The 17145-nt window shown below is 44.2% G+C and overlaps 2 protein-coding genes across 2 annotated transcripts; one reads left to right on the top strand and one right to left on the bottom strand.

Annotated features, from left to right (window-relative positions):
• Positions 1–7681: 7681 nt before the first annotated feature.
• On the bottom strand, positions 7682–9851 carry smfn (small fragment nuclease). The gene is made up of 2 exons (XM_084329175.1): positions 9804–9851; positions 7682–9310 (listed from the first exon to the last, which is right to left on the bottom strand). The coding sequence occupies exon 2, from the start codon at positions 9176–9178 to the stop codon at positions 8534–8536; it is 645 nt and encodes a 214-aa protein (XP_084185301.1). The 5' UTR covers positions 9179–9310; positions 9804–9851; the 3' UTR covers positions 7682–8533.
• Positions 9852–11921: 2070 nt separating this feature from the next.
• wdr53 (WD repeat domain 53) lies at positions 11922–16907 on the top strand. The gene is made up of 3 exons (XM_084311446.1): positions 11922–11984; positions 13912–14412; positions 15471–16907. Exons 2-3 carry the CDS (start codon positions 13918–13920, stop codon positions 16221–16223), a joined length of 1248 nt encoding a protein of 415 aa, XP_084167572.1. The 5' UTR covers positions 11922–11984; positions 13912–13917; the 3' UTR covers positions 16224–16907.
• Positions 16908–17145: the final 238 nt, after the last annotated feature.

Raw genomic sequence — 17145 nt, 5'->3', positions numbered from 1 at the left:
TGAAAAAAAAAAAACTAATTAATGAGAATATAGACAGTCCAATGAGCAGTAGAGATGCTATTGCTTATGTAATTAATGTGAAAGGGCAGATTCTGGTTCTGTCGATTACATGAGAACTATTATACTGCCTGTAGTCCAAAGCGTCTGCTAGTCCAGAAAGTGAGGCAGACACAGCACACAGTGACCCTGTTCTAATCTGTTCTGGGTCGGTTATGTGTCCCAGTAGGAGATAAGATAATAGCAGAAGGGGCAGGGGTGTCAGTAACAGACAAACCAGCCTGAAACCACTGTCAGCATTCTTACAACAGACACTGGTGGTGGACACATTGTGGGCTGAACTTTGACACGCATTTTCTGTGAATCGCGTCGAAGCGTTTTTCAACGTCTTTGTTTTAGTTTAACTTTTGTTCACAAACACGAACAAATAATTCCAAGTCTCACACCTTTTTTGAAAGCAAAACACAATGTTCAAAAATATGAGTAGGACGTCCAGAATTATGTTTGCTCTTAAAACAATTATGAAACGGTATAAAAAGAAACATAATTTTTTCTTATCCTATAGCCAGGAATGTTGTCTAAGGTCACCAACCATTACTAGGTGAATATTCACAATAATATGGCCCCCTCCCTCCCTCCCTCCACCAACAACATTTACAGTTGATAGACGCTGATGATGAATGAAACTTTGCTCAATAATTCCACTATAAAGTCAAGGACATCTTCATAAGGAGGTCAGCCAGGTGCAATCTTTAAAAAAATATATGGCTGGAAAAAAGATGAGTTAAAAAACGCAACAGAAACATACTTACAGTCTTACTTACTTACTTACAGCGTTTTTGATGGAGCGAGTGAGTTGCGCTTGTGAGAATCTATGTGTCAGCATTTGAATACACTTTGAGTCCAGAGCGTGAGAATGTGTGTGCGTGTGCATGCGTGCGTGCGTGCGTGTCGTGTGACAGTAGCGGCCGCCGGGCCCTGTTCCCTATTCAACGTGCCAGTGGCAGGTTGCTCATTGACCCAGAAATGGACCACACTCATCAGATCTGCAGCTTTGGATGAATCAGCGGGCGGCCATCATTGTGCACCACTCACTTTGAGAGAGAGACACACACACACACACACACATTATATATATATATATATATATATATATATATATATATATATATATATATATATATATATATATATATATATATATATATATATATTAGGGCTGTCAGTTTATCGCGTTAATTAGATTAATTAATTACACAGCAAATTATCGCGTTATGAAAATTAACTCAAAATTAATTACAAAAAAAAGATTTTTTTTTTTTTTTTTTTTTAATAACTTTTTTTTTTATCTCATTCATTCCATAAGAACGTATAATACACATTACAGACTTTTTTTTATATGGTCCATTTGCATGTTCTTGGTATCTGATTCTAGGGACATCTATGGATCTCAGGGAATGTATTCCCAGTGTCCGAAATACTGTGTCTGTTACTAGGCTTGAGTCAATTGTAATGAACCAAATGAGAATATCAATAAAAAAAAAATTGTATCTTTGACTGTGAATAACACTATGCTCAAATTGACCAGACCTGAAAAATCTAAGCAAATTAATAGATGGAAGATGATTAAACAGAAGGTTTTGTAGATACAGTACTGAATCCTGCCATCCGGACACATGCAATTTGAAATATGATTATAGAATATAGAATATCAGGCATAAAATGGTTATGCGATTAAAATGTGATTAATTAGATTAATTAATTACAAATCCTGTAATTAATTAGATTAATTTTTTTAATCGCCTGACAGCACTAATATATATATATATATATATATATATATTAGGGATGCTCGATATTGGCTTTTTTACCGATACCGATATTCCGATATTGTCCAACTCTTAATTTCCGATACCGATATCAACCGATATCAACCGATAACGATATATGCAGGGTTTCCCCGTCCAAAAAACTGAATAATTTCAGGTAACTAATAATTTCACTGGATATATATATAACAAATATTGTTATTGTTTTTTTTTGTTTTTAAACCGATACCGATATTTTCCGATATCACATTTTACTGCCGATATCGACCGATAATATCGGTCGGCCGATAATATCGGACATCCCTAATATATATATATATATATATATATATATATATATATATATATATATATATATAAAGAGAGACACACACACACACACACATATATATATATATATATAGTGAGAGACACACACACATACTGTGTATACTGTATATATAGAGTGAGAGAGAGACACACACATATAGTGAGAGAGAGAGAGACACACACACACACATTTATATATATAGAGAGAGAGAGTGAGGGAGAGAGACACACACACATATAGAGTGAGAGACACACACACATATATATAGAGTGGGATAAAGACACACATACTGTATATATATAGAGAGAGAGTGACGGAGAGAGAGACACACATATATATATATATTAAGGCTGTCAATCTATTGAAATATTGAATCTAATTAATCGCATGATTGCATAGTTAATCGTGATTAATCGTAAATTAATCGCATATATTTTATCTGTTCTAAATCTACCTTAAACAGATCTTTTTCAAGTTTTAATACTCTTATCAACATGAGAGTCGACAAATGCTTGCTTTATGCAAAATAATTCATGTTTATTAATGAGAAATACTGTCTAGAATCTTCAAGTAACTAAGATGTGCAAACTGCATTGTACATTTTTTTTTTTTATATAAAAAAAAATAACAGATGGGCGTACCAATTTATTAACTAACATTACATAGTAATGATTACTAACACAGTAGTGTGTTGAACTTTACACTTGAACTATTCATCCCCATTTTTTTTGTTGAGGCAGCCATTTAACACAAAAGGATGACCCTCATGCATTGCAAATTTGCATCAAATTCAAAACAAACAGTGATGCACAAAAAACCTTCAAAGAAAATAATAATTTAAAAGAATGAATAAAGTGTGCACGAATTAATAGGAGGAAGAAAAAGTTAGGAACTTGTTACATTCACCCCACAAGGGCTGGGGACTCACCCCCCCCCCCCCCCCCTCTCTCTCTCTCACACACTCTCCCAGCTCTCTTTCTCACTTGCCCCTTCCTCATCTCTATCTCTCACACGCACGCACGCGCACACTCACACATTCACTCACACACACACACACACACACACACACTTTGAGTGAGAAACAAACATAGTATCAATGAGAGTATCAATAATACACCTGAGTGAAGTCTAGTAAATGTTTGAAAAACGTTAATCTTGCATCAAAAATAATTGTGGCGTTAAAAGAATTTTGCGTTCACGTGTTAACTTTTACAGCCTTAATATATATATAGAGAGAGAGAGATGTTCATTTGTCATATTTGTATTAGGATTCATGCAAGGCATCCCGTTCTTTTCCGCAGCTTGAGCTGGTGTGTGACACATGCTTTCCCATGCAGGCACGAGTCCTATAGCTCACAATGATTTGACGCTCTGCATTATGTGTTCTACTCACTGGTTCCACTGAATGTCATCTATTGTGATTGACCATAGTCACACGGTCGCCATTTTGCTCTTATGTCATGTCATGGTCAGGTTGGGTTCGTGAAAAGGAAAAGAGCAAAATGGCCACCGTCTGAATATGGTCAATGATTCCTTACCCCCAACTCACCCTCAATTAAAGGGGTATGCCACTCATTGTGTACCCCAGGACAGTTCAGTCAGTATTTTGTGAACACGCACGCACCACTCTCCTAAAGCTAGAAATCAGAGAGAACCCTCCAATCGATGATGTCACTGGGATGTAAAATATGGGGGCTGCTCCATTGACAATGAATGGGGCTCTGACTTTATGAGGCCATAATATGCTAGTGTGAGCTAACATCTTAGCCGTCACAAAGGATCCAGTGAGTTTCAGTAATGTAACCAGTGGCGAGATAACTACCATGTCCCCATGTTTAGGTCAAAGTAGAAACACCCTGATTGAAGAGTACTCTGGTAAAAGACCTCCGTTCAAAATGTTATTGTAGTATTGTAAGTACTACTAGATATCGAATTTACTCGAGTATCAAAAGAAAGAAGTACTGGCGGCTGAGTGGCGCAGTGGGCAAGGCGCTCGCCACTAACGCAGGATATGCTGGTATCGAGCCCAGCTCTCGGCGTTGCTACCGGCTTGGCCGGTCGTCATACTAACATACAATTGGCAGTGTTAGAGGGTGGGAAGCGTGATTTTTTTTCCCGTAGCCTCTGTGAGCGAAGCCGCTCTTTGATTGCAGCGAAGAAGAAAAAGACGCTCTCCGATTGGCTAACCCTAACTCTAAGCATAACCACGTCGAAAGAGGGCCTAAGCATAACCACTTCGAAAACGAGGGCCTAAGCATAACCACTTCGAAAGAATGCCTAAGCATAACCACTTCAAAAGAATGCCTAAGCATAACCACTTCAAAAGAATGCCTAAGCATAACCACTTCGAAGCAGACTATATGTACAAGGCGGAAGAGACCCTTCGGAGCTAAACCAGTCAGAGAGGGTATTTTCTTCTTCGCTGTACGCGGCCTAGCCAATCAGAGAGCGTCTTCGCAAACAGAGGCGACATAAAAAAAAATCACGCGGGTGGGGAAAGCCAGGTGGGTGGGGATTGGACGTTGTGGACAGCGACTCCTACAGGTCGGTTGGGTGACGCCTGTACAGCAGAAACAGGAAGTATTGGGGGCAGCGTGAGCCTCCCACGCGTTACTCCTCGCCACTGAGAGCTCGAGCTGTCTGGTGAAAAGATGCGACAGGCTGCCTCCTCGTGTACCGGAGGGGACACGTGATGCAAGGCTTCTATCCTCACTACAGCCGACCAGTGGGAGGCATAGTCTAGCAACGTTCAAGACAGGGGAGGGAAGAATTGGAATCACGAAATTGGGATGGGAGAAAAATAGAAAATAAGGAGAAAAAGTGGATACAAAAAAAGAAGAAAGAAGTACTTTTTCAACATCATGCCCTCCTCGTATGTACGTACTGAGGTATGAGGAGGCGTTCCATCTTTGATACGTTGACCTCTAGCAGTGAAGATGAAAGGGCTGCTAGTCCATGGATGGTCATCCTGGTGGCGTCTTCTTCTTTCGTTTGGCAGGTTCCAAGTTTCCTTTAGTTTCTTTAGGCAATTCAATTAGGGTTAATTTTTAGGACTTGAATGCATGTCTTGTATACACCGATACTAGAAAGGTATTGCGATACCCAGCTGTTAAAAACTGTCCAATACTCTTTTTGAATTTTCTATGGTGTGTCAAGTGTCAGCACTGTTTAATATTCCATTACATTTCCTGATATTTTAGGTTTTTGCCATGGTATTGGTTTAGAACCGGTATCAAGTTTGCTGACGACACAGTCGTGGTGGGCCTGATCTCTGCAAACGACGAGAGGGCCTACCTGGAAGAGGTAGAGGACCTGGCGCAATAGTGTCGGGAGAACAGCCTCTCCCTGAACATCAGCAAAACGAAAGAGATGATTGTGGACTTTAGGAGGTCGGGGGCCAGGGGCTACAGGCCCCTCAGCATCGACGGGGCACTTTGTCCCGGTATTTCAAAGCAATCCAGGATTCAGACTTTTCAAGATGACTAGATCCTGAATATCAGTGCTTTAATCCTACCGATCTCCATCTAGTAGTGGATATGGAAAAAAAGGAAGACAAGGACCACATTGCAGAGACATCTATAATGTCTAATTAATTATATTGTTAAATACATAAAGGACATAAAATCATAATGGAATTGTAATAAAGAAAAATACTCCCACTAAGGTAACAACAAAAAAACATTAATTCAAAGGCAGCTGATCATCCAGACGTGCTTTGAGGAGCTGAATTCTAAGTGAGATTTCAGTTTGCTGAAGGTGAGTGATGACAGATGGACTTTTTTTTGTTGAAGATATTTTTTCTTTCATCTAAATTACATTTGTGATTGACAATCTTTGTTGTGATACTTTTATGAGCATAAACATTTATGTCATCAGCATTTGGTTGAAAACAAAATAGGCCACCATTAATGTGACAAACATTTAAAATGAATTTGATTTGCCATGAAGGCTAAGAATTGTGTATTATTTCAGTTAACAAACTTTGCCATCTTATTTATATTGAAACATTTTTAAATAAATTGTATAGTACATTTTGCTCTGGAAATCCACCCCTCTGGTGGGATCAAGATAATCCAGTTGTTTGGGATCAAATTGATCCCAATCCTGTGTTGTCGGTTTGAAGATTTGATCCAGATTAAAGCTTGGATTTGATTTCCTGATCTGATATCAGTGATCCTGATCCTGTTTTTTGGTTTTGAACTACCCAAAATCCAAATCTGATCAGATAGGGATTAAAAATGTTGAACTCCTGGGCCCAGGCCATCAGGATGCTCAATGACAATGACAATATATGTAACAACTTGCAATGGGCCTGGTCTACAAGATACACTACACGACCAAGGTACCCATGTACATCATGTCAAAATACTTCCCAAAGGTCAGTGAATACCACGATCACAACACCAGAGGGAGCTCCACAAATCATGTTAAACCCAGATTCGGCTCAAATAAGGGACTAAACACGTTTCGCAATTATGCCACATCAATGTGGAACGCCCTACCCACAGCTGTAAAGGAATGTGGATCACTACCCACTTTCGAAACCTCTCTCAAGGGACACCTACGGGAGACTGCAATTCAACACTGGCCCCTGTAAATATCCTAACCCAACCCCCTCCAATGTACAGTCATTTACCTAGTATGGTTGTCAATAGTCCAATGTACAATTTTGTTTGTTTGTACAGTGTCTCCTCCCCCCCCTCAATGTACAGTTTTGCTTGTTTATACAGTGTGCCCCCCCCCAATGTAAATTACCCAGTATGGTTGTCAATATCCCAATGTACCCACCCCCCCCCACCCAACCTCCTCCAATGTACAGTTTCTACGTCAAATGTATATACTCCCTTTTCTTGACTCCTTCTGTATCACAAACAGTACTGTATTTGCAAATCTGGTATGTCATAAATGTATAGATGTAGCAGTACTGACTATCTGTATGTCATGTATGTCATATATGTCCTGATGAATTGAAAATGGGGGACCCTGATGTAAACAAGACTAAAGTCTTTCTCTGGTCTGCATCCCCTTAACAATTGTGTGTATTGAGCTGTACTGTATTGTACCCATTCTGCAATCTGTTAGTTTTCAATCAATCAATCAAACCCATCATCTACACTCACATGTACACTCACTTTAAACAAACACTCACCTTACCACTCACTTTATATTGATCTATTATTAAAGAGATTTGCACTACATACATACCTCATTTGCACCCTACCGTTTTCTCATCTCATTTCTGCATTGTACCTCAGTTACTCATTTGACTCTGTATTGTATATGTATATTGATTGACTTTACTTACTTCTTAAGTACTTTTTTTTTTTTTTTTTTACTTATACTTTCTTTTTACTGTATGTAGCACACTCAGGGGCAGAAACAGAAACAAGCATTTCATCATAAAATATTCTGTATTTTGTTGTGACAAATAATAAACAAACTTGAAAACTATCGTGATACTTAGGATGGTATTGGTATCAAAGTCTGGATTTTGGTATCGTGACAACACTAGTCTTGTGTGCAAAAGCAAAACCCATTTAAACCCAAGTAATCTATATTGGCTTTGATCAAGTAAGTCATATGTCATTGGCTTTGAAATGCTCGAGTTTAACTCACCAACTCATTCAATTACATTATCGAGTTAAAAGCCAGGAATCCATTACTAAATGAGAAACATGGTCTTCCAGCCAATTTTACTGTAAAAATTTAAAAAAAAATTAAATAGAATTACGTGTGATCACATCAATACAAAATTGTGGTATCATGATATTGATACCCCCCCTCATTCTGTGTAATCCCTTTTCAGTGAGACAGTAACAGTAGGCCTACACCGTGCTGTCCATTTTACAGAGCCCCATCCGAGGGGCACACTGCCCCCCAGTGGTAGAGACTAAACATTGACAAAACGATGGGTACACAGATAAAGGTAGGCAACTCAGGTGGCATTTCTCTCAATAAGCACCGGGTTTATTGTCTCGTTTGCAGTCATTGTCAAAAGCGGGGAAATTATTAGTCAACACCCAGTAAAAAAATTTAGACTTTCCTTTTTTTTTGATGCAACAAAATGACAAACCAACCTATTTCAATGGTCCCTTTTTTTTGGGAAACTATGGACTAAAATATGAATGGATAACATTTTTCAATACGCTTTTTACGTTTTAAAAGCACCTTTTTTCCAAACAAACAATCAAACATTCACATTGAACATTCAGATACAAATGTCTGGACCACAATAAAACGAAATCTTGCTCTGCAACGGCACAAAAAACAAAAGGGTCCATTTCCAGTGATGGAAGCAGCTCGTTTTTGCAAATCATACCTACAAAAACAACACGAAGGGACCCATGCTTTCGATCATTTGTGCAAAGTCCCCCCCCCACATTCTCCATCCCGTCGTTCACACGCTCGCGTTGCTGCCGCCGCCGTTCGCGATCAGTGCCGCCGTCTTGTGCGCCTTCTTCTCCCCGGTCTTGAAGACGTGCGCTCGGTAGAACTGCAGCTCCTTGATGCTCTCCGTGATGTCACCCAGGGCCCTGTGGGACGCCTTCTTCTGGGGCGCCAGCTTGTACTCATCGGGATACCACCGCCTGCAGAGCTCCTTGATGGTGCTGACGTCCACGATCCTGTAGTGGAGGTGGTACATGAACTGTGGCATGAACTTGTCCAGGAACTTCTTGTCCGCGTGCACGGAGTTGCCGGCCAGGGGACACTGTCCCGGCGGAGTGTGCTGCCTGATGAAGGAGAGGAACTCGTACTCTGCCTGCTGCAGGGTGACCTTACTGTCCCGCACCGCCTGGGTCAGCCCCGACTCGCCGTGGTGCACCTGGCACCAGTTGGACATCCCGTCCAGCAGCTCGTCCGGCTGCTTGACGATCAGGTTGGGCCCCTCGGCCAAAATGTTCAGTTCGGAATCTGTGATGATGCACGCCATTTCAATGATCTGGTCCTTCTCGATGTCCAGGCCCGTCATCTCCAGGTCCACCCATACCATCCTCTGGGACATCTGAGGATCTCTTCTGGAGGAGGAGGATGAGGATGACATGCTCTTTCTCAGCAGCTGCACGGGGCAGCAGACGTCAAATATTGATGAAAATAGCCTCGTCAGTTTCCAAGTAAGGTCCGTCGTCCCTCGCACAGTAGTCACGGCAGCACGACTACAACAAGGTAGATGTCTCTGTAGAGGAGTAGACGGACAGAATGAATGGTGTTTTCCTGTGCTCGACTGAAGCACGGGGCGCCGCCCTACTAACGCTGCTACCTTTCGGGAAGAAATTCCAAAGTATCTAAACCACATTTCGTCGATGCCGGCTGGATGGATGACGACACGGCGCGCATGTTCTGCGTCAGTGAGTCGAAACACCGTGATTGGCTGAGATATATAGACCACCGCAACACTTCCGGTATTTTGAGCTCATGGGAGAGAGCGGTCTCTTCCCCCCCTCCCCCTCACGAGCTCCATGTAACGCGGAAGTGCAGTGGTTTCTTAAAGTTATGGCTAAAGCGGCGCGTCGATTGGTTAATTATTTCACCAAGCGCGCACGTGTTCTGCAAAACTGCCTAGACAGCATCGTGTCCTCTCTAATATTAGATTGTATCTGATGTACTGTGTCCACAAAAAATCTAGACCTCCTTGCATCCATCCATACTTAATAAATTCGTATACATACCGTCCGGTGTGTCTGTGTCCTCCTGGGTCAACAACCCGTCTGTGGCTGTGCGGAAACGTGGCTTGTTGGGCTTGTCCAATAATAGGGGATATCTGCAGAGCCGCAAGCCCAACGTGTGGGCGGGGCTTCGGGGCTTGTACTCGGTTTGAGGTGGAGCTTCGGGGCTTGTACTCGGTTTGAGGCGGAGCTTCGGGGCTTGTACTCGGTTTGAGGCGGAGCTTCGGGGCTTGTACTCGGTTTGACTGTGCGTGGGCGGGGCGTCGGGTCTTGTACCTTGTCTTGTTTCCTGTAAAACCCGGAAGTAGTCAGTTTGTGCTGTTTATTTAACACTTTGATTGCCTAAGGCAGTGTTTCTCAAAGTGGGGGGCGCGCCCCCCAGGGGGGGCGCAGAGGCATGACAGGGGGGGCCTTGAGATTTAAAAAAAAAAAAAAAAAAAAAAATTTGATTACAGAAAATTATCACTAAAGTGCTATCTGTTGCAGCTGCACTGTTCTCCATGAAAATACCATTTCTCAAAATCTGAAAATCATTATTTAATAAAACACAGAAAAGGATCACCAAGTTACTCTGGATAAAAAAAAAACCTTTACAGACAAAGCTTCCTGACACATCTCCATCCAAACTCCAATCTCATCTGATACCACCTAGAGAGCTAGTTTCAGAGTGTGGTGCTGAGTACCAAGTATCTCATCTCATGGCCCACCAAGTATCTCATGATGCAGCAGTTAAGGTGTTGATACCATTCAGCACCACATATACAGTATCTGTGTGAAGCTGGCTTTTCATCCATGACAGCTCTGAAAACAAAATATAGGGCCAATTTGAAAGGTCACGATATTGGTGTTATTTCAATACATTTAAACATGGCCCATTTCATGAATATTTTGTTGGGGCGAGGGGGGGGGGGCCCAAAATATTTTGGTCCACCAAAGGGGGGCCTGACAGAAAAAGTTTGAGAAGCATTCATGATAAATTCATGATATACCATAGGTTGCCAGCTCTATTTGTCTATGGATAAGTACCCCTTCTTTGCAGGGCTATAACTTTTTAAATTCTATTGCTAAATTGCCATTATTATGGCCCATTCAAAGTCCTATATGTATTGTTCATTGTGTAGCAACGTTAAACTTTTTCATTCACATATTCATAGTAAAATATGGTCTAATGTATAAGTATGTTTTCATCTCTTTCTGCAGCTTTCTCCAGAACGTGATCTATAGCCCCAAATGCATTATATTGATGATGAAATACAGTTTGATGGCAATCGGCGCGATATAAAAAATGTCAATTGGACGTACTTCTAGAAGTTTCTACGTATCATCTGATATTGACCGGATGGGCGGGGGATCGTTTATAATTCCGTGGGCAGCGTTATATCATTCATCTAGTGTGGGTCATATGTTCAGAGCAGTTTATATCGAACACGTTCAAAAATAACGCTGAACCTTACCGTATCTTCCTCGCGCCGTTGGACGATCAGCGTGGTGTAGACCGTTTTCGATTATGGGATGTTTATCCAGATGAACCATTTTCAGGTTGTATAATACTATATACGTCCAAATAACGTTGTTTATTGAGTTAGGGCGAGCGATTGATCATCCAGTGTGTTGAGATGGAGTCCGGCTACCGATCGCGAGTGCCCGGAGCACATAGGATGAGCACTTCCTGTTTGGCGAGCCCCTCCCTCTTGGCCGATCGGCCACCAGATGGCGCTCTCGAACCGTTAAACAGTTGATGGGAGCTCACCAGTACATCTCAGGGCTCCGGAAAGAAAATATGATTTTGATCACAGATTTTTGAAATATTGATATCAAAGACGAGTTACGGCGTCTTCGGCAACTTGAGCATGGCGGGGAAGGACGCCTAAAAACGTCTTCCGGCAGCCAAAGTGTTTAACCCTAACCTTAACCCTAACCTGCAACACGGAACACAGAAATGCAAATGCTGTCGAGTCCTCACTGCTTGTAAAAAATAAACAGCACAAAATTAACTGACTACTGCACAGTCAAACCGAGTACAAGCCCCGAAACCCCGCCCAGACGTTGGGTTTGCGGCTCTGCAGATATACCCTACTCGTCTTGTCGCCTAGTCAGCTCTATGACGTCATCAGGGTGCGACTCACATGGGCAGGCGCTAGTGTTGGATTATCTTGACGGAGCCAACTAACCATCTTTCCTTTGGTAATGAAGAATCACCGAAATATAAGATTAACCAATTATGTTTTTAAAAAGAAGATTGAATTACATAGCTATATATACTTGCCACGTCTTAACAACACCCGTGTTGCTGACTTGCTAATTGCATTACATGTTGTGCTCGGATATATCAGCTATTCGCTAAGAAATAATTGTCATTTCCCACAGACTAAGCTAACGATAGTTTCCTAAAGCTACATTATAAGTTGTTATTGGGCCCTGGCAGACTTTCTAATGTCGTATTTTTTAGGGTAACTTGTACTGAAGTGTGGAACACATGCTTTGAACAACAAAAAAGCCAACTGATTTGATTCTGTCTTCTCAATTACAACGACCAACCAATTCCAGTTTCAGAGTTCTTGACTGTCATAAGGAAAAACACAACCAGTAATCAACGGGACTCTTAAAACACGACATCTCCTCCACCTCCTAACGTGGTGCAGAGAACACAACCTCATACTCAATGAAACTTATGAAAGCAAGACCGTTGAACTCATCATTGACTTTAGGAAAACCACACCCACAAAAACACCCATGCTCATCAACAATCAACCCATTTCAGCCACAGACACATTCAAATACTTAGGAACATACATCAGCAATAAACTAAACTGGGATCATCACACCACTCATCTACTCAAAACAGCCAATCAAAGACTATTTCATTTGAGACAACTCAAGAAATATAAGGTTAGGAAGAACTTAATGATACAATTCTACACAGTGACAGCCATAATACAAAAAACATTATTTCACTATCCATCACTGTATGGTACGGCAACACACCCAAACACACACTACACAGACTAGACAGGATAATTAAAAGGGCATCCAAAATCATCAACTGCAAACTCCCCACCCTGGACTCCATACACAAACATCACACGCGCACACAAAATCATTAGTGACCCCCTGCACCCAGCTCATCACCTCTTCCAACACCTCCCCTCTGGTAGGAGGTTCAGGTCACTGGGTAGTCGCACGGTTAGGTTCAATAACAGTTTCTTCCCCAAGGCCATACAACTGCTTAACTCCAACTCCTCCTAAATTTACCCCCTGCTGTTATGGTTCTTCTGATCTAGGTTACATTGAACTGTCATCTATAGTTTTTCGTACTGTACTGTTTCTGTCATGTATTTGTTCTAGGTGGTGTTTTCTGTACTGTACTGTTCCATGTGTCTTTTTATGTTTTTGTGGTGTATTGTCGCAGCTACCACCTGCACTGTGCTTGAATTCCACCGGCCTGGCCGTGTGGCAATAAAAGGAACTTGAACTTGAACTCCTAAAGCATATAGATCAGTGGTATAAACCCGGCCTCCCCCAACCCAAACTATAATCTCATTGGACCGTCACACCCCACTTTAACCTCCCATTGGACACAATACATGAGATGCCTGTTTTTTTGTGAATCCCAGTAAACGGCTAAACCCTAGTAGGGGTCAGCCCTATGTTCCCACAGCCCAATGGTCACACAGCCCTATGTTCCGAACTTCCTATGTCCCCACAGCCCAATGGTCACACAGCCCTATGTTCCTATGTCCCCACAGCCCAATGGTCACACAGCCCTATGTTCCTATGTTCCCACAGCCCAATGGTCACACAGCCCTATGTTCCTATGTTCCCACAGCCCAATGGTCACACAGCCCTATGTTCCCACAGCCCAATGGTCACACAGCCAGTATGTTCCCACATTTCTAAGATCTCTCTCAAAATTAGGCCCTATGTTCCCACAGCCCTATGTTTGGGTGTAAGTGGCTACCAAATTAAGAGATGGGGGGGGGGGGTAAAATCAGATACAAATGTATGAAAAAAGGAAATGTGGGAACATAGGGCTGTGGGACCATAGGCATGCTCCGCTCTAGTAGGGCAGGCCACAAATGACGAGGGGGAAAAAAACCTTTCTGTTCCCTAGGTCACCATGGCCAGGCGGTGGTGTGAGGGCCACTCCACATCCATCCTCTGCGTCGGGGCTGCCGGGGGTCCCGAGGGTCTCCTAGCCTCAGGCGCCGAAGGTGGAGAAGTAACCGTGTGGAGCCAGGAGGGAACCACGTTAGGCCGCCTCACCGTCGCCGACGACGAGGACGTCACGAGTGTCGTGTTCTCGCCCGCGGCTTCGGGCCTGTTGTTGTACGCGTCCCACGGAGAGACCGTGAGCGTGTTCGACGCGCGGCACCTGACGAAGAAGGCGGTGGAGGAGTTCTCGGGGGCTGGAGAGGAAGAGATCAACTCTCTGGCGCTGAACGAGACGGGCTCCGCCCTGGCCGTGGCCGACGACTCCGGGGCGGTGAGGGTGCTGGACCTCCCGCTGGGGAAGGTCACCCGGACGCTACGCAGACACACGAATATCTGCTCCTCCGTGGCGTTCCGTCCTAACAGACCCAACAACCTGGTGTCAGCCGGACTGGACATGCAGGTTAGAGTGTGAGAGGGGAAGGGAGAGATGAAGGGAAGGAGTTGGGTACATGGGGGAAGGGGGGGGGTGTTTGATGATCAGTTGTGTGATGAGAGCCAGCCCATGACAACAATGGAATATGTGTTGACACAGTATGACAGTCATTGCTCTAATCAGTGGCTCAGGAGGTAGAGTGGTAGTCGGAAGGTTCCCGGTTCGATTCCCGCTCCTCCTGGGCAGCATGTCGTAGCAGGACATGAGAAAGGGCCCTAAACCCCTAATTGCTCCCGATGAGCAGGTTGGCACCTTGCATGGTCGCCTCCGCCGTCGGTGTGTGAATGTGTGAGTGAATGGGTGAATGTGAGGGACAAAATTGTAAAGTGCTTTGGATAAAAGCGCTATATAAAATTGACCATTTTCCATTGTATGGCGTCGCCTTCCTTTTTCAGTCCCGATATCGATTCTAAATGCTAAATATTTGTAACAATACAAAAAATACCATACTGACAGGATAGCCAATTAAAAAAAAAATTATTGATCTTTTCCCCCCTCCTTTTTCCTCCGATTTTCTCCCCTCCCAATGTTAGTCGTTATGCCAATTCCCAATCCCCTTCCTGGTCGCTGCGCACTTACCCCCCACAGTCGGTCTGGGAGAGTGGAGGCTATCACGTGCTTCCTCTGACACACGTCTAGCCAATCAACCGCTTCTTTTCACCTGGCAGCGCGGACTCTCACTGAGAGCGTGTAACGTGTGGAAGGATCACACTACCCCCCTTAGATCCTATCCGCGCTGAGCAGGCGCCCCGACCGAACTGTAGGAGTCGCTGTTTACAACGACCCGGACCCACCCAGCCAGCTTTCCCCCCCCTCTAATACTGCCAATTGTATTAGTGTGAACGGCCAGCCAAGCTGGTGACAACGCCGGAGCTGTGAGCTGGATTCGAACAGGTGAATCCAGCGTCTCCGGTGTTGGTGAGGATAGCCTATTTTAACCCGTCATCAGTATTTTACGGATGTGTGTCCCCCTCCCCCTTCCTAAGCCGTAGACCCCCTCCTGATGTCCTCTGTCCTCCGTCCAGGTGATGCTGTGGAGTCTGCAGAAAACGCGTCCCGTGTGGACCCTCAGCCTCCAGGAAGTGGCCGAGGAAGAGGACGGCCACGAGCAGAAGGCCGGCCAGCTCTTCAACCCGCCGCTGGCTCACTGCGTCTCCGTGGCGACGTGCGGGAACGTCGTGGCGTGCGCGGCGGAGGACGGGCGGGTGCACGTGATGCGGGTCGGCGACGGCTCCAAACTCGAACGGCAGGGGGCGTTCAAGGCCCACAGCCAGGGAGCCTCGCAGGCCCACTTCCTGGGTTTCCTCTCCCACCCGTACTGGCTCGCCACCGGCGGGAACGACGGGCTGGTCGCCCTCTGGGACCTCAGCCACCACCCGGTGGTGGCCCCCCCGGAAGGGAAGGAGGGCAAGCCGCGGGCACCGGCAGGCCATCGGAGACGGGCCAAGGGCAGGGCGAAGGCCAAACACCCGTCCCAGGGTAAAGCGACGCCCCCGCCCAAGGTCCAACCGCAGAGAGAAGAGGGTGAGGAGGAGGATGGAGAGAGGGGCGAGGAGGACGGGGAGGATGTGGGGGACGCGGGGGTAGCAGAGGGGAGCGGCACAGATCACACGCCCTCGGCGGGCACAGAGGAAGGGCAGAGGTCCGGGCCCAGGCTCCGCTTCGACCACGGGGATAAGGTGAACTGGGTCTGCCCCGCCCTGCTGAAGGGAGAGCCCAGTCTGCTGGTCGCGGACCAGAGCTCCAGTCTGACAGTCTACTCTCTCTCTGGGCTATAGCTCCAGTCTGACACTGTAAGGCTTCATTTGGGGGACATACCTCATCGCACTGCCTTGGCATTTCTGCAAAACCTAACCTAGTGTTTAGGGAACTCTCCTGAGAGACTACGGTTCTGACTGCAACGGGTTGGTGAGTCGGGCCCGGCCCGGTACTCCTATGAGACTGACCATCTCTATGGCTTCTGTTGGTAAACTGTGAGTGGGACAAGAAACAAACTGATTCAGAAAAGCACTGTGACGTTTAGAGTCAGAAACGTGAGGGTTAAGTCCTTCACAGCTGCAGACACATTTAAATTGAATTAGTTTCATGATTTATTATTTTATTATTGATATAGCTGTTACTGGTGTGATTATCAGCTTTATTGAGTGGTATGTTGGTTGATGGGTTTGTTTCCATTGTCTCAAGAACAACCATTCTACTCTTGTGTAGTTTGGGGGGTCAGACACACTACTGGGTCTATTGGATTTACATACAAAAAGAATGGTGTCATTCTCCTAACAAGCTATTACTACAATGCTGAAGGTAGAATTCAGCTTGGTATATGGATGGATAGCAGTATATTAAAAGGTGAATCTTTTGAGCCAATAGGAACAGGTGATATTTTCAGAACTGATGGGTATTGATGACAAATGTACTACAACATTATAAGAAATATCTGCTTGTCGCAATTGTTTGTGTGGACTGTGGACCGCATGACGACTAGCTGACTGCTACGGCATCATCCAAAGGAGATCTGATGAATAAAACATGTTTAAAAAAAGAAAAGCCTGTCTATCCTAGCCTTCATATGATTGTTAGGTGTATTAACAATTCATAAGCCTCGATGTGAAAATCAGTTCAGAACCGTGTAAAAACTGACTGTCCAAGTGTAGACTAACCGATAAAAACAATTTGTTTTGATGTGTGATCCTCATCACCACC

This window comes from Notolepis coatsorum (assembly GCF_963971535.1).
Source record: "Notolepis coatsorum genome assembly, chromosome: 1".
Taxonomy (NCBI): domain Eukaryota; kingdom Metazoa; phylum Chordata; class Actinopteri; order Aulopiformes; family Paralepididae; genus Notolepis; species Notolepis coatsorum.
This window is presented reverse-complemented; position numbering and strand designations above follow the sequence as displayed.

What these genes read in the sequence shown, in the direction of transcription:
- smfn (XM_084329175.1), bottom strand. Translation starts at nt 9,178, where the DNA reads ATGTCATCCTCATCCTCCTCCTCCAGAAGAGATCCTCAGATGTCCCAG.
- wdr53 (XM_084311446.1), top strand. Translation starts at nt 13,918, where the DNA reads ATGGCCAGGCGGTGGTGTGAGGGCCACTCCACATCCATCCTCTGCGTC. An exon ending in CAGCCGGACTGGACATGCAG is followed by an intron (nt 14,413 to 15,470) that starts GTTAGAGTGTGA and finishes TCCTCCGTCCAG; the next exon opens with GTGATGCTGTGGAGTCTGCA.